The sequence below is a fragment of the Amborella trichopoda genome, chromosome 1, assembly GCF_054954075.1.
Source record: "Amborella trichopoda isolate Santa Cruz 75 chromosome 1, AtrichopodaSantaCruz75HAP2 v2.0, whole genome shotgun sequence".
Taxonomy (NCBI): domain Eukaryota; kingdom Viridiplantae; phylum Streptophyta; class Magnoliopsida; order Amborellales; family Amborellaceae; genus Amborella; species Amborella trichopoda.
This window is the reverse complement of record NC_142336.1, coordinates 56,820,156-56,846,337: the sequence shown is the minus strand read 5'-3', so window position 1 is coordinate 56,846,337 and position 26,182 is coordinate 56,820,156. Positions and strand designations below refer to the sequence as shown.

At 37.2% G+C, this 26,182-nt stretch overlaps 1 protein-coding gene across 3 annotated transcripts; it reads left to right on the top strand.

Annotated features, from left to right (window-relative positions):
- The first annotated feature begins 738 nt into the window (after positions 1-738).
- On the top strand, positions 739-26,182 carry LOC18440782 (transducin family protein / WD-40 repeat family protein). Of its 3 annotated transcripts, XM_011627478.3 has the most exons (19): positions 739-1,204; positions 1,699-1,726; positions 5,741-5,841; positions 6,328-6,531; positions 7,110-7,353; positions 8,519-8,694; positions 8,820-8,902; positions 10,693-10,765; positions 11,727-11,792; positions 11,927-11,969; positions 16,618-16,760; positions 17,001-17,213; positions 17,713-17,797; positions 20,992-21,286; positions 23,354-23,606; positions 23,962-24,196; positions 24,371-24,585; positions 25,257-25,426; positions 25,654-26,182. In XM_011627478.3, the coding sequence occupies exons 1-18, from the start codon at positions 1,079-1,081 to the stop codon at positions 25,407-25,409; spliced, it is 2,736 nt and encodes a 911-aa protein (XP_011625780.1). In that variant the 5' UTR covers positions 739-1,078; the 3' UTR covers positions 25,410-25,426; positions 25,654-26,182. The 3 variants fall into 3 exon arrangements, with proteins under 3 accessions (XP_011625780.1, XP_088703844.1, XP_088703851.1); XM_088847718.1 differs by lacking the exons at positions 739-1,204; positions 1,699-1,726; positions 5,741-5,841; positions 6,328-6,531; positions 7,110-7,353 and adding an exon at positions 7,417-7,532; XM_088847725.1 differs by lacking the exons at positions 739-1,204; positions 1,699-1,726; positions 5,741-5,841; ... (1 more) ...; positions 7,110-7,353; positions 8,519-8,694 and having other exon boundaries at positions 10,733-10,765.

Genomic DNA, 26,182 nt, shown 5'->3' with positions numbered 1-26,182 from the left:
ATAACTTTTTAACTTTTAAAATTAGCCATCTTTTTGTCCAGTAATTGAATTATCCAAAAATCAACTTAAGAACGAGGTGGTGCTTGTTATTTAGGGCAAATGACTACCCATTGCGTAATTGACCCATCTCAAAAGTGACCGTACATAATTTTCTCTTAATTACTATGCATAGGAGAAGAGGTGGTGCTTGTTATTTCGGACAAATAACTGTCCATTTCGTAATTGACCCCTCCCAAAAATGTCCGTACGTAATTTTCTCTTAATTTTTAGGTAATCTACATGTTTAAGATAGTGTAGGAAAAATTGGGTGGTTCAAATTTTAACCTCCTAGTTGGCCCGATTAAATCGTAAATGGCCACTGGTTGGTTCCAATTTTGGCCGATTTTGGTGATTGGTCGGGTATTTAAAAAATTGAAAAAAGTTATATAAAATCTAAAAAAATAAATATTTTTCTTTGTAATGTATTTTTTAATATGTTTCATCATTTTAGAAAATTTTGGAAATTGTTTTGACAATTAATATTTATTTTTTGTATTTTCTCATCTTTTTTGAAAAATTTCAAAATACTTCTGGATACAAATCGATTCATTAAAATATATTTTATTTATTAATTTTTAATTTCATTTAGATGTGCTTCGTTTAATCATGCTTTAAATACAATTTTTATGTTTTATTCAATTATTATTTTTATTTTTTAAACACTTTTTTGACTACCCTTTAGACCGGTTGAACCACTTCAGTTACCCGTTCTTATACGATTTTGCGAACACTGGTCCGAGAGGTCCAGGAAACCTTTTTTCCCAAAGGGAAGGACGTTTGTAGGCAATATCCGTAATTTCGGTCCAAAACAAGGGCAAATCGGGAATACAAGGCATGAACCCTACTGAAAAAATTTCCCCCTCTATTCGTCTCTCTTCCTTCCCTCCAGTCTCTGTCAAAAGCTGAGGCGAAACTTCAAACTTTCGTCCCTGCAAAACCCTAAAGAACGATACCTGCTCCGGTTTCTACTCTCTAATTTATCTCTCTCACTCTAAAATTTACAGTCTTGCTCTTTTGTTACTGGAAAATCTCGACCTTGATGGGGATTTTTGAACCTTATAGAGCAATTGGGTACATCACTACTGGTGTTCCGTTTTCAGTTCAGAAGCTGGGAACAGAGACTTTTGTAACTGTCAGCGTTGGAAAAGCATGGCAAATTTACGATGTAACCTTTTGTTCCCGTTATTGTTCCCCTTATTTTTATAGAGAATTCGATATCTCACTATTGTTATTGGTTTCCTCTATTAAATATGAAAGCCTGATATGGTTCACTATCTCTAGGAGATAGCTGAGTTTTTAGGGTTATCATTTTTGGTTAACGGCACCTGTTTTTATTTGGAAACTAGCGGTTTCCTGGTTGATTTGCAATTTTTTGGCGCAATATATTCTGCATTCTAGGATCTTTAGCTCGTTGCCTGAGGATGAATCTCACAAATTTTATTTTAAGATTGCCATATTTGTGAGCATTGGCCTAAATTATAATCTCATAAATTTGAATTTGAGATTACTATGTCTATAACTATGGGCACATTGCATAAATTAGATTGCTTCAATAAAAATGCTATATTTGTAAATTATAAATGAGGTTTACATGTACAGAGCTGTTTGGTTGTACTATTTATGCTGCAAAATAATGGTTGCTGCCTTTTTTTTTTGCAGTGCTCTAAACTGAATTTGGTGCTTATTGGTGAGTCTCTTGGTTCTTCAGTTTTATTTTGTTTAGTTTGATGGTGCGTGCGTTTTTATTGAGTTTGATATTTATTTTATGTTTGTAGTTTTACTGATTGGGATAGTTTTCTGATTGAGTATTCTCTCTCTGTATGTTTAGGTTGATTGAGTTTGATATTTATGTTATGTTTGTAATTTTACTGATGGCGATAGTTTTATGATCGAGGATTTTCTCTCTCTGTATGTTTAGGCTGATTGACATTGTTTGCCTCATCACTAATGTGAACTTAGAGGCTCCATGTAACCATTATCATTTCATTTATTACTTGTTTGTAGGTTCAATATTGATAGATCATGCTTTTTCTAACCGGTTCCAAATGCATGCTTTGGATATTATGGCATTAAGTTTAAGTGATGCTTAAATTATTTTTGTCCAATTCGGTGAGATTGTGTGGAGTTTAATTTTCTCTCTAACTTTTTTTCTAGAAGGAGGGTGACAGTTATTTAGTGATTCAAAAAGCGGACCGCCTAGCGCGTAGGCGGTCCGTGCCCAAGCCTAGGCGGCCAATCTGGGCGGCAGCTCCTGGGCGGCCGCCTAGGCGGTACGGAACCCGGCTAGACGGGCGCCCAGCGCCCAGCCTAAGGCGGCCGCCCAGGGCCTGCGCCCGGAACCCGCCTAGGCGGGCACCCCGCCCAGAGGCGAATTTTTTTTATTTGGGTATTGATTTTCTTTTTTAAAATATAAAGGGTTAGAATAATGGTTTTAAGTTCATTTGAAATCTAAAACTTACGGAGCCCATTTTAGAGAAAGCCTCCAAATAGTTTTTGGTGATTTCTTTAGGATCGAAGGGTTTCTCAAAGTTGACAAAAAATGATCAAAACATCACTTGTTGATATTAGATTTAATTTTTGATGTTTTATAAATCTATTGGGGTTTTTAAAAAGATTTTAAGTCCTTAGAAGCATCTTTGAAAGTTTGAAGATTGAGCAATCAAAATCAAAGTAAGTGCCTTGAATACCTAATTTTTATTTTTTATACTATATATCATTTTTTTATTCGACTGGGCATCCTTTTTGGATTCGACTGGGCCGCCCAAGTTCTAGGCGCCCGCCTAATCGCTGGGCGGCCTGGACCCCTAGGCTGCCTAGGACCCGCCTAGCGCTTTTTGAAACACTTTCAATATGGCATGTCAACACAACTAATAAGTAAAAAGGGATAATGAAACAGAGGACCACCATTTTCCTTGGCTAAAACATCTCATATCACCAGCACTTTAAGGCACATGGAACAATTTACTAGCCAATAGGCGCATAACTCAGTAACTTTTGCCATTAAGTGGGTAACTCTCAAATGAAGCTTAAAAGAGTTTTAAATTATTACAAACTTGCGAAAATACATATGCCTCTGGAAAAATGGTTGTGCACATAATTTATCTGGAGAAATTTTGTAATTTGATAGAAAAGGGACTTTTTGAAATGAGCTCAAGTTATGAAACAAAGCCCATAACTTGTATAATACATTATAGGAAAAGACTCATTATACAAGCCTATAACTTTTATAATGTATAATAGGAAATTGCTTGGGATTACAGTTTTTTTTTCTTTTTAATTTCATAAGTGATGGTTTGAGGATAATGCAGAGAAAATTGCCTTTGCCAAACCACATAAAGGGGAGGGAATTAAGAATCTCAGAACTCAAAATATGGCACTACTGGGCAAATGGTGTTGGAGACTGTCTACTTTAAACAACCAGCTGTGGATTGATGTCTTTAGACACAAATACCATCTCCCGAACTCTCCTTGGTTGCCGGATCTTAGACCAAATCCAAGGTTTCAAAAAACACTAGGCGGCCCCTAGGTGGCCTGCCCTGGTGCCCAATGCCTAGGTGGGCGCCCAGAACCTCGAGCTCCCCGTAAGTTTGAAAAAATGAGAAACGCCTAGCCCGCCTATGCGCCTATGCCTAGCCCGCCTGGGCACTCGCCTAGGCACCCTCGCTTAGCCCGCCTGGCAGCCCGCCCAGGTACATCCGCCCTGGGCGGACGCTCAGATACATCCGCCCGTGTAGGGCTGCTTGGGTTTAGCCGGGCAGATTTTTTGGTCCAGGCCGCCTAGGCACTAAGCGGACCGTTTTTTAAAACATTGACCAAATCATAGGTCATCTGGTATTTGGAGTTCTATTTTCTGAGCTTTATTTTCAAATCTCACATAAGATTTCACCCGAGAGCAGGAAACCACATCCTTTTTTGGCACGAACTTTGGCTAGGCCATTTTCCTCTTAGGGATAGATATCTTGATCTTTTTTCTCTGGCTAGAAATCAAGAGGCTACGGTAGCCCAAGAAATGCTTTCAGCTGGTTCATCCCGCTCTTGGAACCCAGTCTTCAAAAGGACTCTCACGAACCTAGATATTGGAAACTTTGCCACCTTGTCTGCAGAACTTCAATCTTGCTTCCTCTCCCTCTCGGGTCAAGATCAAATTATTTGGTCTCCATCCATGATAATCTTTTGGGCAACCAATCATCAGTGTTTCAAAGGAGTTGCTGCTTTGGCTTTCAGCCAAGACTGGACAAATATTTTTAAACTCCATCAATCACGGCTGCAAAGGGCTTCCCTGTGGAAACCCCCTCCTCCGGGCATCTTAAAACTGAATTTTGACCGGTGCTCTCTTGGCAACCCTGGCTTGTCAGGGATAGGAGATCCTCAGAGACAGCCTCTGTACTACTGTGGCTACAACATCTAAACACATTAGCCACAACGGCTCCATGGAAGCTAAAGCACTATCTCTCTTGGACGGCCTCAAACTCACTCAACCACTTCACCTGCATTCGCTTGTAGTCATAGTTCCAAAAAGCACTAGGCGGGTCTTAGGTGGCCTGGGGGGTCCAGGCCACCCAGCACCTAGGCGGGCGCCCAGAACCTGGGCGGCCTGGTCGAATCCAGAAAGGATGCCCAGTCAAAGATGCTTCTAAGGACTCAAAATCTTCTAAAAAACCCCCCAATAGATTTATAAAACATCAAAAATTAAATCTAATATCAATGGATGATGTCTTGATCAATTTTTGTCAACTTTGAAAAAAAAAAATTTCCACCTCTGGGCGGGGTGGTCGCCTAGGCGGGGCGCAGGCCCTAGGTGGCCGCCCGGCAGCCCCAGATTGGCCGCCTAGGCGCTAGGCGATCCACTTTTTGAATCACTGCTTGTAGTGGAGGGTGATTCCAAAAACACCATTACCTGGGCAAAGTCTTTCTTCCTCACCCCCTCCTTGGTCTTTGGCACACGCCTTTGACGGGATTGATCATCTTTGCAGGAATATGTCCGTCGTGTGGATGCATACTTGCAGGGAAGGAAGTCAGGATGCTGAATTCCTAGCTAAAGAAGTTGCGGCAATGGCTAACGTTTAGATCTTTTTGTTTTGGTTTTTTGGCCTTTCCTCGTATTTTTCGAATCAACCTGTTTTCCTAGGTTGTTGTGCTTCACTATAACCTCTTAAAACAGGATTTTGATTCTGCTTTTTGTTTGTTCTCTTCTTTGAGCATCCTTGCTTGTGGATTGGTGTATTATTCTCTCTTATATATTAAAGGTTGACATTATAAAAAAGAAAAAGAAAAGGGGTCAGAGGAAATGTTTCCAAGATGAGCTGCATTCCAGTTTTATAATTGGGTCGGTCTGCTGTGGGATTTGTGCCTGGGACATGGTGCTTCATATGTCAACATGCTAACCATCACACGCAAGGTCCTTGCATCAGAATTATCATCTTGGTTGCAATCGAGTTTAACTTCTGTTGTTTTCAATTAGTTCAGGGTTTGCCTGCTTCAGCAATTACGAAATAATTGTGTTATCTCATGAGTATAGGAGATGTATCTGAAAGACCCATATGATTGAATGAATCTGAAATGTAAATTATCAAACTAGTTACCCATAAAGTTTCATGACGTATATTATCCTGTATTTGCTTCATGGAGTTGCTATTTGATGAAATTGCTAAAAAATGGTGCCTATATTAATTCTTTGTTGTCATGAAAATTCTTTTTGAAGGACCTCAATTGCCAAAAAAAATACGAGCTCTTGCATCCTACCGTGATTTCACATTTGCTGCAACTGGGAATGAGATTGCAATTTTCAAGCGTGCTCATAAGGTTTGTAAACTATCTTACCAGGTCTAAATGGCTTCGTCTTTAGCATTCATGGCTTGATATGTCTGAATCATGTTTCACAAGAATGACTTTCCTAGTTGGTCAAATCTTCTGTATGTAATCGATCAATAAAATAGCGTCTTCCACGTTCAGGAATTTTATCCCATCCTTGAATTGATAACACACCCTTAACTTATTCTCTTTTCAATTTCTAGGAGTTTTAGTGCGAGGGTCATATTGGGGCTCTCGTCAAGCCCCTTTCTAACCTCTCTTGGGCAAGCTTTGCTTTCTAGCGCAAGTCTTATTTGTTCATTGTCATGTGGTATTAGTAATGCATCTCCATGAATGCCATTCACACCAAAGAACACTTCTAAATCATGCAACAACATTTTTAGATTTACTAGTTTAATATATGGATCTTTATTTTTTATGCCTTTTTCATCGATTTAATTATTCCTGATTTAATGCAATTAACTCTGCCTTCATCAGGTGGCCACTTGGATCAAGCATAACGAAAAGGTTAATATGTTGCTCTTGTTTGGTGACCATATTCTGAGCCTGGACATTCGAGGTAATCTTTACATATGGGCATTTAAAGATCTTGAAAATAGTGTTGCCCCAGTAGGGCATATCCAGCTGGAACAAAATTTTTCTCCAAGTTGCATCATGCATCCAGACACTTATCTGAACAAGGTAAACTCTTGTACCGTGTTTCTGTAGTACATTAGAAGGGTGGAGTTAGGATGTGATGATCTCCACCACATGCAAGCCCATTGTGGCTCCTCAAAATCCTTTTTTTTGATGATCGAGAACCCAAAAATCGCTCTAAGCCCCTGCAACTCCATTTCCAACGACAGCAAGGGATTTGGATCTCGTAAAACATTGCAAATTTGACTGCTATAGGGTCCAATTGAAATGGACGATCCATTTCATATGTTTTGATGGCATCCAAGATGGAGCATTTTTAGGGCTCCAAATCCATTTCTTTTCATCAGATTGGCAGATTCCTGTTCTGGGTGGAAAAACAAATGTATTTGCAGATTTTTGGTCCCCCAACACCCAAAAATATGAAGAAATTATAGGGAACACACTGATCGGCTATGATCCCCCCCCACATTAAATAATTTTCAATATTCAAAATCTTTGTTGTTATTGCTTTTCCTGACTTCTAAAGTAAATTATTATGTTCAGTTTGTCATCTGAATGGTTCTCTCAAATTATTTTGTAAGAGAGGACTTATTGACATGTTGTGGAATGATATTGCTGTATAGGTTGTTATTGGGAGCAGTGAAGGTTCCTTGCAGCTTTGGAACATAAGCTCACAGAAGAAAATTTATGACTTCAAAGGGCGGAATTCAGCAGTTCACTGCTGTGTTTCATCATCTGCCCTCGATGTTGTTGCAGTGGGTTGTGCAGATGGAAAAGTCCACATCCACAATTTACGATATGATGAAGAAGTTGTCTCCTTCACCCATTCTACTAGAGGTGCTGTGACTGCCTTGTCTTTTCGGACAGGTAAAGTCCATAATATTCACGTATTACTTCTGGTGTAGCTGTGCTAATTAGATGCTTTTGCAGTCTTTGATTCCAGTATGTGCAAACTTTTATTAAAGGGAAGAGGCATTAGAAACGATTAGTATTAAATTCACAATGTCCAGGATTCAATCTCAGCTGACGTACCTGCCCAAAACAAGGTGATCATTATGAATTGGCTTGGTTTATGAAACAAAGTAGAAATGTTGTCTGTTGAGGATTTTGTTTATGGGTTTGTGGCTATCCATTGGAAATGGGACTGTTTACGCCAGTTAAATTCTAGTTTTGGCCAAACTGATCAGATTAGCTGTATTTCAATGGATGAACTGTTCTTCTGTTCCTCCTTTTCTGTTGTCATCTTAATGGCTCAGAACCTGTCTGAGCTCCTCTCTGATGTAGTTCGGTGGGATCCTAATGGATCCATTGTTCTATCTATCAAGAAAAATGTGTATATTTATTCTATGGGATAATCTAAACTTCACAACCCTTCAAATTATAAAGGTTAAAAGATAGAGAGAGTTGTGAATGGTGGATTTACTAATTCTGTAGTCTATTTTTTAAAAAAAATTTACTTTTCGTAATATCTTCATCGTTAAGTAAGGACAATTTTGTAAATCTTACTACAAGACAAGGGATACTTTTGTAATCTCCATAAAGGGTAAAGTTGAAATTTTTATTAAAAGACAAGGGCACTCTACAAATAAAATTCCAGGGCACTAACTTCCAAAATGCCATTGTATTTTTGTAAAAATTTCAAATTTGCCCTTGCTTAATAGTTATGTTACCTATTAAAATAATTTTTTAAACAAAAAGTAATCATCGTTTTGATATATACACCCATCACAACCTCCTCTAACTTTAACCTTTGTATTTTGAGGGGTTGTTAACTCTAGACAAACCCTTATTCTATTTACTATTATAGTAAAGTCAAATATTTACATCATGTATTTTCCTTTAAAAGAACTAAGACAGACAACTGCTGTTTGGGGCCAGATTGTTGAATATAACCCTATTACCCTTTTGAGCTGGATCTCAATGCCTGCGGATTTATTTATACCTGTGATCTAATGAGTGATTATTACTTTTAAGTCTTTGATTCCTCTTGAACTTCATATCTAATTTTGCATGCTGGTATTGCATTTGATAGATGGCCAGCCCCATCTCGCATCTGGGGGTTCATCTGGTGTGATAAGTATATGGAATCTTGATAAAAGAAGGATTCATTCAGTCATAAAAGATGCCCATGACAGCTCAATAGTGTCACTTCACTTCTTTGCCAATGAGCCTGTCCTCATGAGTTCTTCAAGTGACAATTCTATAAAAGTGAGGTCCTTATTTATATTTGTCTTGAGTAGCTGATAGTTATATTTAGATCTTTAATTTTCATTTGTTAGTAAAGTCTATTTAACTGGTATTCGGAACTATTCACATTTTTTCACTATTACCAGATGTGGATATTTGATACAAGTGATCAGGAAGCACGTCTTCTACGTTTTCGAAGTGGCCATAGTGCTCCTCCTCTATGCATAAGGTGAACTGACATGTTTCTAAGCTTCGTATATCATTCTAGAAGGGTACTTAATAACTTTTTGTTCCTGCTTCCAATAATTCCTGTACTTACCAAAGAGAGAAAAGAAGAAACAAAAACACTTTGAGATCAATTGATGAGAAGGCAATGCTAGGGAATCGCCCCAATTCATGGGCCCAATTTTATTCTTGTTGTTCAATACCCTGGGCTATCCATCGTGTCAAGTTTCAAAGGCTGTCTTGTTTTTTTGTTTGGAAAAATAAGGATAGATGGATTGGCATTAGCCTGTAAGCAGGACTATAAATGTGTTTGGTCGGGTCTGGGTCAATCACAACCCGGCCCTGACCTGGACTGGGGTTGGGTCCAAGTCAATTGGTTCTGGAGCTGACCCACGGGGTTAGATCTGGCTCTATATATGAAAAATTATTAAACATATATAATGTGAGCTAAATCTCTATAATATATAATTGACATAATTTAAATATGTATTATGTGTATATATACTGGTTGGGTTGGATTGGGCCGACCCAGATTCAGATGCGACCCGATATGGTCTAGGGAATCATGTCCCATGCACCTTCCATTTAGAGAATGGATGCATGGGTAACAGGACGGTTGTGGCTCTTTTCCTACCATTAACTTTTCGGTTTTTGGTTTCAGAGCCAGAGAAGTGTTCTGATATTTAGAATTTTTTTTCTGGTTATCCCAATTCAATACCGGAAAGAGGGAGGTTTGGAGGAGAGTAGTGCCATTATCTATGGCCTTTGAGTGCTCCTGATACTTTGACTCCAATTTGATCCCTGTGACAGTTAGGTTCTGATTGGCAGGTTTCAGTAACATTGTAATCTGTTCTGTCGTTCTTGTACTTGATATTTGGTGAACAAATAACTGCAACTCAATCTGCAAGAGTATTTGCTCAAAGACACATGTTGGTGTTTGCTTTGGTAATTCATGGGCTCAAAGATAATTATGTTCAGGATTTAGTTGGATTACTGCAAGAGTATTTGGTCAAAGCCTTGTAATTCGTTTTTGTACAACCTGCCTTCATTTGTATAGGGGTCAAAAACTTGTAGCACTTCATTATAATATAATAAAGTCAACTTTGCTAATTTTTTTTAAAAAGATTATATTGGATACCTCCCCTGAAAGGAAAGAATTCAAGATTATATTGGAATATTTTTAGAAGGAAAGTCAATCATTCCTTATGAGGAGAGTCATTTTGACACTTAATTTGATATTGCTGATTGACCTTCATTGTGATTGACAACATAATTATCTTTTGCTGCTTCTTTTTTCTCCATGGTTGTATGTTTTGCCTCTTTCAAGGGTGTTTCCTTTGCTGCATAAGTGTTTTGGATTGGCATATAACTATTTAGGTTTAGGAAGGTTCATTTATTCTCAAATGCTGATATTTCATATTTCCTCTTTCTTTTATAAATAATTTCAACATAAATGCGTTAACTGTTATGGACTGATTTAGTGCTGTTATGGACTGATTTAGTGGGTTCTAGGGTTGGTGCTGTTATAGTGTTCTGGTTTTACATTATTCTGCTGAAGGTTGGATTGGTTTACTGCCAGTTGCTTTGGGCATTGTTTGAAATTGTGGGCAGTGGGAGCATCTCTGCTAAATCTGAGTGAATTATTGATTCCCAGGAGGACCTGGAATTAAATATTTGTGCTGGTTTTGTTTGTAAAATGCTGGTCAATATTGATTTAGTTGTTTTGCATTTTGTTCTACTGAAATAGATGAGTAACATGCTCTTTTTTCTTGGAACTATTCTGATTCGTTTTAGGTTTTATGGCTATGGTCGACACTTGTTATCTGCTGGGCAGGACCGTGCTTTCCGATTTTTGTCCATTTCCCAGGTGCCAAATTCTCTCATTCTCTTTGTGGAAAACATAAATTAAGACATGCGAATGAGTTAGCCTGTTCAATGTGCATCAATCTCAGGGCCTAAGATATTTATTTAGTTGCCAATTCATCTTTGACTATTCTAGCACGATTTACTTGAGATCATGATATCTACTATTCCTGGTTATTTATTAATATGCATCGACATTTGTCTGCATACATGCTTGTTCGCACTTGTAAAACATAAATTTAGAGTATTGATGGTACAATGGTACATAACTATGCTTCCCTTATTAACTAGAGCTCAATAAGGGCCCATTTGGAAGGAATGATGCCATTTTCTCTCTACCCATTTAGGAGTGAAAAGCTGTTCAGCTTATCCCCCCTCACCATTACAAGTAAGCACCCTTTTGTAACCTTGCTCATTAACGAAACCCCACCAAAAAGCTCTCAACTCTGAAAAAATTGTTTTTTCACATATTTCTAAGGAACTCACTTCCTTAGCGATGTTGTTGGCTGTGCAAACCAGACAATAAGAAACTTAACTAAATGGACATACTCTCCAAGCTGTTATCTGTATGAATTTGTATGCAAGTATGGGGATCTGTGGCAATGGCTTCTGAGGAGCTGGACTCCGTTTTACTTTTTAACATGCATTCTTAACTTTGGAGTAGTGATGGGATCAGAGGTATAGAGCTTATTGTTCGCTCACCTGTGCCATTGTAAAAACATGGGGTGAAAATGCTGCACTGAACTCTGCAAAACTAGTGATGACAGGCATAGTGTGGATAAGAATGATGCTAGATCTGAACATGTTTGTGCATGCCAACCGTTTCATTACAGCCCAAGAAATCAATAGTTTCGTCAAATTGTATTTACTTTCCTTGCTTTCGTTTAATATTCAAATAATATGCTTGATGCCATTTCTAATAGTTTGAACCTTAATGGGTATTGGAATGTATCGTGTTTGAGTAGGATCATCAAAGTAGAGAGCTATCCCAGCGCCATGTGTCTAAGAGGGCCAAAAGGCTTAAGTTGAAGGTATGGATTTGGGGGAAATTTTGTTCCTAGTTTTGTGCGTACAGTTCTTTATTGAATAGAATGCTGTTTCTTTCATTTTGGTGAGTTAGATAAAGGCTGTTTTGTTTAGATGCGCTTATTTCATTCTTTTTCAGGAAGAGGAGATCAAGTTAAAGCCTGTAATATCATTTGATTTTGGTACGCTCTCCCTATCAATTGACTTCAAATCTATTACATGCAACACATTCTTCCTGTTTTTTTTTTTTTTGGTAGTGTAAACGGTAACACATTCTTCCTGTGCTGTAGTAATAATATGGTCATATGATGTTCTTTGCAATTAAATACTGATTTCTTCAGCTTTATGCATTTTGGGTGTATATGGTACATGGTGCAAACCTTTATATATTTGATTGGTTGCATTCTTAGGATCGATGTGTAGCTCTTGACAAATGCGGCCTGCTTGGATGTACTCGTTATCACTAATAATTCATTGTTTCAATTAAATTAATTCCGATAGTGAATTACCTGTTGTTTGATGATATCTATCATAAAATTAATAGAGATAAACTCTTAGGCAGTTATATATATAAGTTTATCTTTTAAAAACAACACAATCTATATATATATATATATATATATATATATATATATATATATAAGCTTATCTTTTGAAAAGCTGTTTTGACTTTATTCAAAGTAATTTGTTGAAAATCACATATTTTTGTCTATAAGTAGCTAAAAATCGTTGGAAGTTGCCGAAAAAGTTAAATAATCAAATAATACTATACATAATACATGAAAAGTATCAAACAACTAACAAAATAACATTATCCAGAGCATTGTTACCAAGATTGGATTGTACCACCTAGCCATACGGTTGGACTGCTGCCTTGGCTGGTCCACTCTCAAGCAAAAACCTAGTTTGTTCGAAAATTGGTCAAAAGTAGTGTTTGACCTGTTGGACCGTTGTTTTGACTAGTTCGACTGGCTAAACAAAGTTAGAGATTTTTTTCTCATATATTTCATTTTCATACTTTAAGCTTGTATTTTTATTTTTTTTATATTGTGTTAAAATCTAGTCCAACCGGTTCGAGCGACGATTGAACCGGTTTTGATTGGATTTGACCCCTCACTGGTTCGATGACCGGTATGATCCTGATAAATGGGTTTTAAAAGTGCCGATCTGGATTGGGAATCGATGGGACCGGTCTGTTTCCCACCATATCTTAGGAACCGACTTGTTCCTGCTAGGAATTGGCCAATCCAGCCCACCTTTTATTTTTTTATTATTTTTCAATTTTTATTTTGTTCTATATTATTTATTTTTCTATTGGGCGATTCACTTTGCCAGATCACCAATTCAAGCTATCAATCTTCCAATCGAGATCAAATTTCTGGATGGTTGATGTGAGTCACTTATCCTTTCTTTTTTAAACACTGCCGATAATTATGATCCATATATATTAATTTTAATTAAGATAGTCTAATAAAATTAATTGTCATCGAAACAGGCCCATGATTTGTAACCTGATCTACATTTTAGGGATATGTTCAATAGGGCTGGCCACCGGCCGGTTTGGGCCCTGGGCTTTTGGGCTGGCCTTGCTTTTTGGGTCGAATTTGAGCCAAAATTTAAGGTCCTCGTGTTGAGCCGGGGCCGAACTTTGGGACCTGTTTTAAATTTTGGGCCCTGCCCTGCCCCGACCCTGACCCCGACTGACATTTCTGCATTCTATATATGTAGATCATATATCGTATGGTCTATAAATTAGATTTTTTTGTAGTTCATATAGTCCAATTGAAAAATTGACCAGGATATGCCTATTTGGTCACCTTATGTCACTTTTTACCCCTCTCTGTAGTTGATGTGGTAGCTCATATTCCTCTATCTCTCATATCTTGGCATCTTACCATCATTTCTTTTCTGTGAAATTTTCTTCATCCTCTCTTTCTCTCTCAAATTAACTTCTCTCTCTCTCTTCCCAATTCAATTTCCCGTCTATTATTTCTCTGTAACATCCAGATCTGAAGCCTCTTCTGCTGATTTTCACTGCTTCTAGTTTGAACTGCAAAAATCAGAGGAAGCAATGAATTTAGAGATGGATTAAGACGCTGTTTTTCACGGCATTTTGGGTGTAATAGATTGAGAGAGAGAGAGAGAGTGAGTGAGAAAGAGAGAGAGAGAGAGAGAGAGAGAGAGAGAGAGAGAGAGAGAATTTTGGGTTTCTCTAAACTCGTTAGCTTCAGTTTAAACAACATATAGTGCGCCTTGCCAAGTAGGAAGGGCAAAGCTAGTTAACAGCTTGATTCCCCATATTATGGTGTTGGTAACAGCCTGGCTTCAATCCTTAATAACCACATCTTGGAAAAGGCAGTGTTTGTGGCTCCAGTGCTTCATGGGTTGGATGGTGACCTACAATTGGTGCTGGAACAAACAAAAATGCTAAATTTGTAAGGGAAAATCTAATTCTGGCAATGTCCCCAAATTTAATATCTCAATTTGTCCTTTTTGGGTTCAAGTTTTAGCAATTCAAGAAAAGTAATGTCAGCTCAAATTACTTAGATTCATAGGCTTCTAAGTGGAAAAGGAAGGAAGAATACAATGGGAGCTGCAACTGCTAAGCTGAAAATATCAAAGGAAGCATCTAGCTTTCTCGATTTCCCAAACCAGGTACCATGAATCCAAAGGAAGGCAGTTTGGGTGCCCAACAATCAAGATATGCCTTACTTACTTTCTCAACTGTTGTTTCTATCTTCTAGTCTGGTTGCTTTCTCTCTCTTCCTCCCTCCTCTTAACCCCACTCCTCATTGCACCTACTCTCTCTCTCTTGTAATCTTGATTTCTCCATCCTTTTATCCGCACTCCTCCACTTCGCTGCTTTCTCTCTCTCTGTTCTCTCTGTCCCTGCATTGTCCATCTTCCAATCTCTCCATTGCTCAAACCTTTTAACCCGTCCTGCTGCCCTACTTTCTCCCTCTCCTGTTCTCTAGCATTCATTTGATCTTTTCTCTCTCTTCAAATATATCTCTTTCTCCATCTTTTTAACCCTACTTTACTGCATGCTTTCGCTCTCTCCTGTTCTCTCTTCCATTTCTGCATGCTCTCTCTCTTCCATTCCCTTTCTTCCTCCATCCTTCAACCCCACTTTCATCAGTTAGTTCGTCATCCTTTCTTCCGAGGAATAATTTTAGAGCATCAGAATAGTTCTATATGTTCCTCTTTAGTACCACAGTGGTGAGAGGGAGAGGTTAGAGCGAGAGGAAATCAATAGAAGGCGATGGAAGTTGCTGTATAAGGTGTCCTTTTCTGGGTTATAAAAAATTAAGGTCGGGCTGGCAGGGCCCGGCACAGCCTTTCTTATAGGCATTCAAGCCGCGCCTGGGCCCATCTCAAAAAAATAAAATTTGGCTTGAGCTGGGGCTGAACCCCAGCCAGCCTTAAAAAAATTGTCCAAGACTTGGGCAGGGCAAGGTCCTTCCCCCAGCCTGGTCCATTGACATCCCTAATGTCCAATCTTATCCCTGATTTATTTAAAGAAGATGCATGTGTGTGGTTTTGTTGCAGAGAGCTCAATGGCTCCGTACAAGTTAAATGTATGTTATATGTACTGTCATGTAGCTTAATGATTTCATGGGTTTCACTGTGTGCATTGAAATTTCCAATAACATTTGAAAATGATCTTCAGAGTTCCATACGTACAAGTTTTTGAGTTCTTGTTCTTTTTGTCAACCTCAATGCATTAGTCAGAATGGTTGTTCCTTTGCAACTATGTTTCCTGGACACCTGTATGTGCGTCATTGTCTAACACGGGTACGCATGCTAGATTCCTCATGCCATGAGTAAGAGAATTCAGCAACCCGGCTAGGAATGGAGAACTAAACCCAGTTATGTTTTACTAAAACACCATTTCATTATGAGCAGCAAGAAATAATCAACCATACCTTAATTGGCTGAATGCATGGATTTTCAAAGTTCCATAGACATTTTCCACTTTCACATGGTCTACTCAAAACAACAAAGAAGATTAAATCTCTAAAATGATGTAATCGATATCTCATAAATGAGAAGAGGGATATTTCCGTATGTGTGTCGAATCTATTGTATGTGTGTTGATATATGTCTGCCATGGTTACATCACCCAAACAGGAGAATTTGTATAGCATACTAGTTTCCAAGTTCTGAATTATGAGAGAAGGGGGTCAGAGAAAGTTATTTGGTTTATGCTCTCTAACAAGGTGTTGTGGAAAAAGTGCATGGTAGGATGGACCGGGCTTAGGATTTTGAATGCTTAAAGAACAAGTGGTACAAAAACATAAAGCTGGAAGCGGGGCGTTTTTTTTTCTAGTCTCTAGTCGTGTTGAATTTATTCGTGATGTCTCGTCTATGGGAATGAGAGGAGAGTGGGTTATTTTTTGTAAGACAGAAATGTAAGGTGTGAAGGCTTCATGTGTGAGGCAGCCTAGTTTGCAACGAAACTGCAGTGGGTTCCTGATATTACATTGTCACATGAAAAGAAAATGAAGAAGAGCGTGAACCTTTTCTAAGGTCAATGTATTTTTTTTTTTTTGGCATGTTCTGAAATCTGCAGCTTCACTTATAAACATTTATTAATGTCCCAGATATAGTTTATAGGTTCAGTTTCATATATGCATTTCTTTTCCTCTCTCTCTCTCTCTCTCTCTCTCTCTCTCACACACACACACACACACACAACTATATGTGGACTTTGTTTTGTCTGTTGTTTTCTTGGGGCATTTTTTTTTCTTTTAACATGCTGGTTGAGTTGCAAACTATTTTATTCAATTTGATGAATCGGTTATGTTTGTTGTCCAATGCAAAATAAAGCTGAAATCCGTCAACGTGATTGGTGTAACGTTGTAACCTGTCACATGGATACACCACAAGCATATGTGTGGCGCCTTCAGAACTATGTGCTGGGAGAACACATATTGAAGCCATCATGCCCTGACAACCCAACGCCTGTCAAGGTATGTGGTTTTGGGAAAAGTATACAATAGTCCAATGGATTATGGGGAACCACAGTCCATTAGGTTCATCAATATGATGAATAGTGGTTGGGATAGAGTGGGACCCATCAATGGGGTCATTTCACTTCTGGTGGGTCTCCTTCTCTCCGTTGCTGTCTATCGATTATTTGAATGGTTCTATGTGATGAAAATTTCAGTAATTTATAGTTTATCTAGCTGACTTTGAATTGTCTCCTATAGTCGTGTGCAGTCAGTGCATGTGGTAACTTTGCTGTGCTGGGAACACAAGGTGGTTGGATTGAACGATTTAATCTACAATCTGGTGAAAGACGAGGTAGCTATGTGGAAAATTACGAGCAAAGAAGGTGGGCTCATGATGGTGAAGTAGTCAGCCTTGCCTGTGATGCCACAAACTGTCATTTGATAAGTGCAGGTTATCATGGTGATATAAAGGTCAAGGACCATTCTTTACTAGAACTGTGCTGTTTCTTTATTTTGCAGCACATACATATTTCTTTTTTTTTTAGCCCTCAGCGGCATACTTCAGTTCTGATGTCAGAAAATGGTTATTATCTACATTACCTTGACATCTTGAATTAGTTTTGCTACTTATATGGATACCGCTCGACTCTCCTGTTGTGGATCCAAGTGCTACCTCATGCATGAAGAACTATTTTGGCTCACTTTTGTTGTTGTATACACTTACATGTGCCTGTTTGTGTATTTTTCTGTCATTAGTAATTACCATCACCCGTCACACCAAAAAGTCAGGGTTTTGTGTTTGTACACTTTGTTTTCTTCTAAATATGTCTGCCTTGGTTATAAGTGTGATGCTTGTTTGTAGTACCTTATATAATGTAGCAGCATAAGTATTAGCTCAAACTATACTTCAACTGTTCATTTCGACTTGTTCATTGATCTGTATCTATTTTTATTATTTCTTTGTATATAGGTTTGGGACTTTAAGGGGCTTGAAGTGAAACATAGATGGGAAGTTGGCTGCCCAGTCGTTAAGTTTGTCTATCATCGCAGTAACGGTACTACTCTTCCCATTCATTTCCTTTATATATGATAGTTATATTTTCTGAATAGGATAATCAGAGGGCATGGTCAATTGGTATTTGCCTTTGCAATGGTGGCTGTGAAAAGTTATGATTGCCTTCATGTTTCAATTAGTTAAAACCAGTAAGATGCATTTGCTTTGCGGGTCTTATTAAAAGGGTTTATGTAATGTAATATTGATAAAAAAATTTTTATAAAAATATAGTGAACAATAAAATATAATGATCTCTAAGAGCTTGAGTAAACACAACCTAGGGAGAAAAGAGGAGGCACTCCTCTCCCTTATTTAAGGATCTTTTCTCTTTCGTCCCTTTCCATGATTTTGGTTATGTTTCCTAAATCTAAATCAAAATAAAATTTCTTAAAAATAGGAAAAGCGATGAATGTAACAAAATCAACTACCGAACTTTATTGACTTACAATATGAAACTTCTATAAAGATATGAGGATTTAGGATGGAATGTAGAGTCTCTCTCTCTCATTTCCTAAATATCCTAGATTCTCTCTAGGATCCTAGAGAGTTTTAGCGAGAGACCTACCTCACTTCTTCCCATATCTCCAATAAAACCTCTTTGAGAAAGCAATATTATGCCTAAAAAATTGGAAAGGGTGACCAATCTAAACTCCAACCAAACCTACTATCATTGTCATCGTCATCAACTATTTGGGATCAGCTACACAAATCCTGCTCCCCATTCCACTCTATCAAGGGCTATACCCTTAGTCAGACCATCTAACCAAACTGCCATTCAGACTTTTTATTTTATAATTAATTTACACTACATATATTAAATTTATTAGTTTGTATGTTATCATCATATATATATATATAGCCGAGGCTCTAAACAATCAAATTAAAGCCTACCTCAAAAATTTCACTAGAAGTTATTGTTTTTATACCCAAATATCGTCAAATTGATCATCTCACACAGATTTTCAGTGTTGAAACCCCATTTCTCGACACTAATTGAAGGTAGGCTCTAATTTGATTGTTTAGAGCCTAGGCTCTATACAAACCGCACCCTATATATATATATATATATATATATATATATAGGGCGGTGATTTCATGCAATGGTTGTATCATAGTATAATGCAACGATACTTCTAGAAAACCATGTTTGTGGTATTTGTATGATCCAAAATTTTGCACACACATTCTCTTTATCTCAATAATCAATTCCCAAAAAAAAAGTTCAATTTGAACCTTAGATATGGTAAAAATGAGTCCCCTTCAACAATGAATCTAGACCATTCATTCGGTGAATTTCAAGATCTTAGCCTTTATACACTCAAAATCATTTTTTTCTTTTTACCATTGTCTATCTAATGATAATAACACCATCCAAAAAAATTGGAAATGAAAAAATCCTTCTAAGACCTAGATCTTAGCACGTCACCAAAATGAACGGTCCATATTAATTGGGCTAAAAAAATACTTTCTAGGTTGTGTTTTCAAATTTTTCTTTTTTGTGGTTGTTCATTAGAATGAAAAGAGTGTATATTTCAAAATTTGGATCAAACAAATGGCCATACCATGGTTTTTGAAGGTTGTTGCATCATATTACTATACAACCGTTGTATGAAATCATTGCCCATATATATATATATGGGAAATGATATCATGTCAACATGCCATTATAATATAATGAAACCACACTTCTAGAAAACTATGTTTGTGGTAATTGTATGACCCAAAATTTTGCACGCACACTCTCTTCATCTCAATACTCAATCCCAAAAAAAAAAAAATTTACATCCTAAATATGGTCAAAATGAGTGCCCTCCAACAATGAATCTAGACTGTCCATTTGGCATTTGGTGAATTTCAAGATCTAGGCCTTTATGAATTCAAAATCATTTTTTTTCTTTTTTACATTAATTTAATTATAATAAAGTTATCTAAAAAATTTGGAAAGAAAAAAGATTCTTCTAAGGCCTACATCTAAGCATCTCACCAAAATGGACGGCCTATGTTAATTGGGCTAAAAAACACTTTCTAGGTTGTGTTTTCAATTTTTTCTTTCTGCAATTGTTCATTAGAATGAAAAGAGTGTATATTTTAAAATTTGGATCAAACAAATGGCTCTAATATGGTTTTTGAAGATTGTTTCATTATGTTACTATACAACCGTTGCATGAAATCACTCTTGTATATGTATATATACCAACATTTAATTTTTCCATCTACAAAGTCCTAAGACATATGGTTTACAAATTACAACTAATATTATTTGAATTCCTCGCAATCTAATTTCAAAATAAAATGAAATAATGCACTCTCTACCCCGTACCATCTCAAAATCCAGAAGCTGTGAGAAAAGACACAAACTATATGGGTTACAAATAGATCCAATATTGGTATTTATAATTTTTAAATTATGTTAACAATTGTTATATATGTATAATTTATAAGATATTTATATTAATAGATATTGTACTTTCAACCACGTGCCATCTCAAAATCCAAAAGCTACAAGGAAATATGCGAACTAAGGGACCTGTAGACAAATCCAGTATATGTGGTGATCATTATTATAATAACACTCTTGCACACACACAAATTTATATTTCATGAGGATTTAGAATGTGAAATACAGAGAGTTTGGGAAAGGTTTAAGGATGCTCATACTATTGGAGACATAAAGATAGAGTTGAAGATAATTCACTAATAAAGAGGAAAATATGTCCTTGACAAAATCGTAATAAACTTATCTAAAAAATAAGGAAAGAGATATATGTGACAAATTGATATATTGTAAAAATCAAGAGGACAGAATCAGCACTAGAGAGGAAATGTGTTGTAAGATACATAGCAAGATTTTAATTTAAGGATAAAGATAAATAGATAGACAAAAAGTGTCAAATGGCATAAATTAGGAATCAATTGGACAAAATTGGCATTGGAAAGGATATTTGTCATAATAATAAACATCTCACTTTATGTATTCTTAATAAAATGGATAGACAAAAGGTGTCAAATGGCATAAATTAGGAATCAATTGGACAAAGTTGGCATTGGAAAGGATATTTGTCATAATAATAAACATCTCACTTTATGTATTCTTAATAACATGGGCCACTGTAATATGCCTTACAGATTAGCGTGAAAAGAAAATGGTTATCCATACTTTACTCCTCTTACAAGGGTTTGTGAACCATGATACAGGTCTTTTGGCCACTGTCGCAGACGACAAGGTTCTTCGTTTATATGATGTTCTTGCTGTTAGGATGGTTCGGAAATTTGAGGGACATTCAGACCGTATTACTGACTTATGTTTCAGTGAAGATGGGAAATGGCTTTTGTCTTCAAGTATGGATGGAACTCTTAGAGTATGGGATGTGATCAGGGCTAAGCAGATCGATGCGATACATGTTGATGTGGCTATTACAGCATTATCACTGTCTCCAAGAATGGATATTTTAGCAACTACGCATGTCGATCAAATTGGAATTTACACTTGGTGAGTAGCACTAGTCCAGGTAGCTCTGTTGAAATGAAACTGTAGTAATCATTGGAGTTAAAGAAAATCATAATACATTGGACCATGGGGGAAAACCAGAGTCTGTTAGGTCGTTATTGTCCTTTGAAATGGTGGTCGGGGATGGAGGGAGAATGGACCCACCAAAAAAATAAATCAACTGGTGGACCCCTCGCTCTCTTTTCATCGTCCATCATTCATTGGATGGTGATGACCCAATGGGCTGTGGTTTGCATAGACCATCGAATTATACCTTATTTTCCATCAGTTGAGGTATTTTTGCATGTTTCTCACTCACTTGTGACTTATTTTGGGTGCTCGACTACTATGGAAATTTTAGCTGCTTCATGAATGATAACAAACTCAAATTGGAAGAAGAGACGGCGTTACGGTTAACATTTTCAAAAAAAAAGAAAAAAAGAGATGGCATTTGAAAAACATCGGATTTGGATGGATATGGAGTACATGACGTGATTTCCATGATTTTAACATGATATTGAAGACCTATGATATTCTGGTGGTTGCAAAAGCCATTTACTTATCCTTTGCTGACATTAATACTTAGCTATTAAAAATCATTGGAAGGGATTGAAGGAATCTTCGTGAGTTGTCGCCTCTTATCTAAAGATCTCTTGTGAAGTTTCTTGAAGTGCCAGATGAAGATGTACAACTTAGTCTAATGATTACTTCTGGATAAAAACACGCTGGCCAAATAAAATGGATTGGCAAGCTTAGCAGATCAGATTTGAAATTTTTGCCTAGTCATTCTAACTAACCATATATATTGAACTAGCATCGATTTTCCTTGTTGAGCAGTGAAGGAAATGTGCCTCCTGGCCTTCTAGGTGGGCCATGGAGCCATCCTCACCAAATGGGCCAAGGTGGGCATACTATGCAGAGTTGTACTAGGGTGCTCACCCAGGCGCCATTTGCCAGATCGAGTGAGGCTTCTCTCTGTCTCACACACACACATGCGTGCGTGTGCAAGGACCCATATACTCTCTCTTTGTCCACATATAAGAAGAAGAAAAAGAAGATGACCTCTGAGTTTTTAATGCGATGTCTGTCTCTCTCACACGGACCCATATGCTCTCTTCTCTCTCTCTACTCTCTGCATATATGAAGAAGAAGAAATGCGACAACCTTCGAGATCAATGCTAGGCGCCTCTCTCTCTGTCTCTCTCTCTCTCAGAGACACAGACCCTTGTGCTCTCTCTCCTCTCATTGTTCGATTTGAGGCCTCTCTCTCTCTCTTTCTCGCTACATATACCAACACCCCCAACCCCTTCTCATTTAGGGAAGCCTAGGTGGCAGCCTGGCTTCCTTGGTGGCCAAATCCGCCTTTTGCAACACTGTTTTAAGCAAAGCCAACCCATTTGATATAAACGAGTTGGTTACCCTGATTCTCATTAATTTAGGTGCTTCCAGTATGACCCCAAAACCCTTTTCATTTCAACTTCAATTTATCAGCATATAAGAAGCAGAAAGTCTGGATATTCTCTGACTTGAATGTTTGACAGGAAAGTCAATGTTGTGTATGTATTCTGAGGCTGTGGGTGCTTTGGCAAGCTCTACCTTGTAGACATGGCTTTGGGACTTTTTGGTTGTATTATTCTTAGCATTGTTGAATAAAATGGAATGTCATATTCTTTTAGAAAAAATACTTCTCTTACATTTGGAATAAGTTGGTTTGGTAATTCTTAATATAAGTGAATGGCAGAAAAAAGAAATTCCCTCAATTTCATTATTAAAAATGTTCCCTCAATTTAGCCAAGTTTAGTTATAGCTTATCCTCAATTACCTGAATTCTTATTAAAACAAATACAACTTTTATTTTTTTCTGGATTCTGACAAAGCAGCTAATGTCGTGCTTCTTTCTTATCTTGTTAAAATGGATACACAAAATAAATAATAGGCTTCTGAGTACTGTTACTGTTAATCCCAGTTCTTTATGCATCTACATGTGTGCTGTTCCTTTTTTATTGAAGGCAATGTTGATTTGTATGTCTATTTGGTTTTCACTTATTCACTTTTATCGGCTTGTATCAGGGTTAATCAAATGTTATACTGTGGCTCCTTGAATGTGGACTCCTTTGGTAGTAAGAGTGAGGTTGTGAAGGTTCAATTGCCTACTGTCTCTTCGAAACAAGGTTCCGAGGACATCGACACTGTTCATGAGCAAAAATCTGAAGGCACTGAAACTTCTGTTCCATATTCTAACTCTCAAATTCCTGATCTAGTTACTCTGTCCTTACTGCCCAAGGCCCAATGGCAAAGCCTCATCAATCTTGACCTCATAAAGGTATCTGACATTTATTTGCACAGGAAGTTATGCTAAGACCGTGTTATCTTACCAAATGGGAGAAGCGAGCAAATATAATCTGGGAGATCAAACTACTTTAACCATTGAAAGAATGACAACTTCTTGTTTCTTGGAATGATTGAATGCTGTTTACTTTCAGACTTCAGCATGCAATCTTAGTTCTGGAAATATTGTTATAGTAATAAAATATGTAAAGAAGTATTTGATTACTTTCTCACTTTTTCTTTTTGGCTGTTAGTAATAGCTTTCCCTGTTGGCTATGATAAATTAATGTCCGCCATGAACTTTATCTCTTCATGGACTTTTGTTCATTTTGTTTCTTACTGATCTTCAGATACGAAATAAGCCCATTGAACCGCCTAAGAAACCAGAGAAAGCTCCATTTTTCTTGCCCAGTCTTCCTTCACTCTCTGGTGATGTATCATTTAAGCCTAGTTCTATTGATAACAGTACGAGCGAGAAAGGGACAGAAAATGATAAAGGGCTTTCACGACCTTATAGTAAGTGGGAACATGAATCATCAACTCTATTTGTGCAACTCCTGCACTCGTGTTCAGAGACGAAGACCTGTAAGTGCACTTGTTAACATGTTATGCATACTCGTATTGGGTAATTCTTTTTTCTTTAAAAAAAAAAGTATGGTATTACTTTTTGTCCCAAGGATTTTTACTATTACAATCTATGAAAAATTATTGTCATTAATGCCTGATCATTTGACTTATCAATACCCTTTTTTATGGCAGTTCATGAATTCAGAGACTACATTAAGAATCTCTCTCCCTCAACTCTGGACATGGAGATTCGAATGCTTCAGATCATTGATGATGAAGATATTCAAGAACCTGAGCAAAGACCAGAACTGCTATCAATTGGATTACTTTTGGATTATTTTATACTGGAAGTTTCACATGGCAGCAACTTTGAATTCATTCAGGCTGTGATTAGAGTTTTCCTGAAGGTATTGTATATGTAATGTATGCATTATATATATAATGTATCAATATGGGGCTTGTGAACAGCTAAAATATTTCATTCTTTATGAGTCTCATGTTGCTACTAGAAAACTACCCTTGGATTTATTGAAGCAGCGGTTAAAGTTTTTCTCAATGTTGAATCTAGTATATCGACTTTAGATTTGTACGTGGCTGAAATCTGATTAGCTTGTAAGCCTTTTATCCCTAAATTATATAACTACTCATGAATGATCATTGGAGCTGAAGTTATGACCAAGTACTTTCTTTCAAATTACTAGTTTCTTGACTTTTTGAATTCATGAATTGATCAAAATATTCATTCCAGAACTATAAAGAGTACCACCAATCACCATAATCATTCAAAGAATGTGTATCAAACATCTATGTAAGGAAACTTATATGTTTTTGGTTGAGACTGCTCTCTCAGATGGAATATGACTTACCTCCCCGCAATTCTGGTGGGTTATATTAAGTCACTACATTTTTTTCATAGATAGATATATTAATATGTACTCTTTTATATTGAGTCACTTCTTCAATGTAAACCTTTTACTTTTCTATTCATTATTTGTACTCCAAATTGAACTGTCTCGAGAGATAAGAAGCCTACCACAAATATTGATTTCCATTCTTTTTAACTTTTCTGGTTTGATAGATACATGGCGAAACAGTGAGACGCCATGCCATGTTGCAGAAGAAAGCACAGAAACTTCTGGAAATTCAAGCTTCTGTTTGGCAGAAAATTGACACAATGTTTCAGAGTACAAGGTGTATGGTAACATTTCTCAGCAATTCCCAGTTTTTTTGAAACAACTATTAAACGAGGTAACCTTCTGATGCTTTAATTCTTGTTAATTGCTACCGTCTAATACTTGTCTTTTTGGATAATTGGACGTGCAGTCATGCATGCATATTGTCTGCTTGCATTTGTCATATGCATGGGTGTGTGCAAGAGAGAGAGAGAGAGAGAGAGAGAGAGAGACTTGGCATTTGGTGATTTCATGATGATATTTTCCAGTTGGGCCTTTTATCTTATTTTTACTATTATTTAGCTGGAAGAAGAAGAAGCTTTTAAGGTCATTGACGACCACGCAAGCGTGTTTGGCTGATACACGCATGTACTTCACGCTTGGAGCCTGGTTGCGAGATGCAGGATCGAGATTGACTGAAAGTTTGGATCTAAATCATGCTGGTTAACTTGAACTATAATTACACTACATGACTCTGCATACAGACATACACACTTCCTATAAGGAAAACGAAGATAGCTTTGCACTGGTGAGAGATTGAGAAACTTTCAGGGTTCACAACTGGTGAGAGATTGAGAAACTTTCAGGGTTCACAGAGAGAGAGAGAGAGAGAGAGAGAGAGAGCCCTTGCAACAACTCCGGACTTCTTTTTTCCTAGCAATGAGGATTGCATCGAACAAGAAAATTTTGTACCATGTATAAGGGTATATCGGGGCAAAGTCTATTTATTGTTGAATTTTGGCTTATTGGCGTTCTGTTCTTGATATTATATACACACACATAGACAGCCCTTTTGATTTATTAAAAAATATCCCAGTGTATTTTTACATTT